This window comes from Myotis brandtii, unplaced genomic scaffold (assembly GCF_000412655.1).
Source record: "Myotis brandtii unplaced genomic scaffold, ASM41265v1 scaffold632, whole genome shotgun sequence".
NCBI lineage: Eukaryota > Metazoa > Chordata > Mammalia > Chiroptera > Vespertilionidae > Myotis > Myotis brandtii.
In genome coordinates this window covers 518084-519362 of record NW_005370419.1, presented here as the reverse complement: position 1 = coordinate 519362, position 1279 = coordinate 518084, and the positions used below count along the sequence as shown (strand labels likewise).

The 1279-nt window shown below is 65.7% G+C and overlaps 1 protein-coding gene across 1 annotated transcript in view; it reads left to right on the top strand.

The window, feature by feature from the left end:
• ENTHD2 (ENTH domain containing 2) overlaps window positions 1–1273 on the top strand; it is a 7873-nt gene extending 6600 nt beyond the window's left edge. Inside the window, exon 9 of the mRNA XM_005880291.1 lies at window positions 579–1273. Coding sequence (XP_005880353.1) covers window positions 579–1070 — 492 coding nt within the window. The 3' untranslated portion in view covers window positions 1071–1273. The remainder of the gene's footprint in view (window positions 1–578) is intronic.
• Window positions 1274–1279: the final 6 nt, after the last annotated feature.

The window sequence follows — 1279 nt, the reverse complement described above, 5'->3', positions numbered from 1 at the left end:
GCCCTCCCTCTGCAGGAGGCCACGGGCAGCCACACACCGGCCCTGCCCCGGCCAGCGCCCTGTGTGGCCCCTGTGGGCGCCCTCTGCAGTGGCTACTTCCTGCGGGCTGCAGGGCGGCCTCTCGGGGCAGCTCTGGGAACTTCCTAAATAAACCGGTCACCTCACCAAGTGCTTTTCCTTCTTGCGTGTGTGTGCTCACGCGTGTGTGTGCATGTGTGTGCGTGCGTGTGCTCACAGTGTGTGCATGTGTGTGCTCACGCGCATGTGTGTGCTTGCGCGTGTGTGCATGTGCATGCATGTGCTCACAGTGTGTGCATGTGCGTGCGTGTGTGTGCTCACAGTGTGTGTGCATGTGTGTGCATGTGCGTGTGTGTGTGCTCACAGTGTGTGTGCATGTGCGTGTGTGCTCGCGTGTGTGCATGTGCGTGCGTGTGCTCACAGTGTGTGTGCATGTGCATGTGTGTGCTCACTGTGTGTGCATGTGCGTGTGTGCGCTCACGTGTGTGCATGTGTGTGCGCTCACGCGTGTGTGTGCATGTGTGTGAGTGCTCACGCGTGTGTGTGCATGTGCGTGCGAGGCCGAGCCCAGCCCCGCAGCCACGCGTGTGGGCCAGTCCGACCTGCTGACAGACACTGTGCCTTTCGCCGGGGGCCCTGCGTCTCTCCAGCCTCTGAGTTCCACCCTGCTCTCCCCCAGGGGCCCTGCAGCCCCTCCCGCCCTGGGTGGGTGCCCCCTCCCAGGCCTCGGGGACGCCAGGAAGGCCGAGCCCAGACTGGCAGGTTCCAGAGATCAGGAGCCCAGACCCGAGCAGGGCCGGTTGGGCTCGGACGCTCCCAATGGAGGACCAGAATCCGGCCTAGAACCCAGCGGCTGCCTGAGGGGCCCGGGGACCAGCAGCGGCCACAACTCCTTGTTTGCTGGCATGCAGCTGGTGGCCTGCCCCCGCCTGGTGGAGGCTGGGACTGGTGCCCAGGAGCCCCCGCAGCCCCCTTGGACGTTGTCACACAGCGTGGCAGCCCCAGAGCCTCCTGGCTCAGAGCCATCAGCTTTCGCCTTCTTGAACTCATGACCCGGACAGTGACTGCACACGGTCCCCTCCGCCCTCAGCCCTGGTGTCTGTGTCGGCCTCTCCCTCTCACCCTGAGGCCTTGGTGCGGGGAGCAGCCCAGCCAGGAGAGCGCAGCGTGGACGAGCCTCCAGGAATGAGCGCAGGAGCCACGAACTAGCCAGAGCCGCGTGGAGGCGGGGGAAGCAGCTGGCGGACTCGCAGGTGGCGGG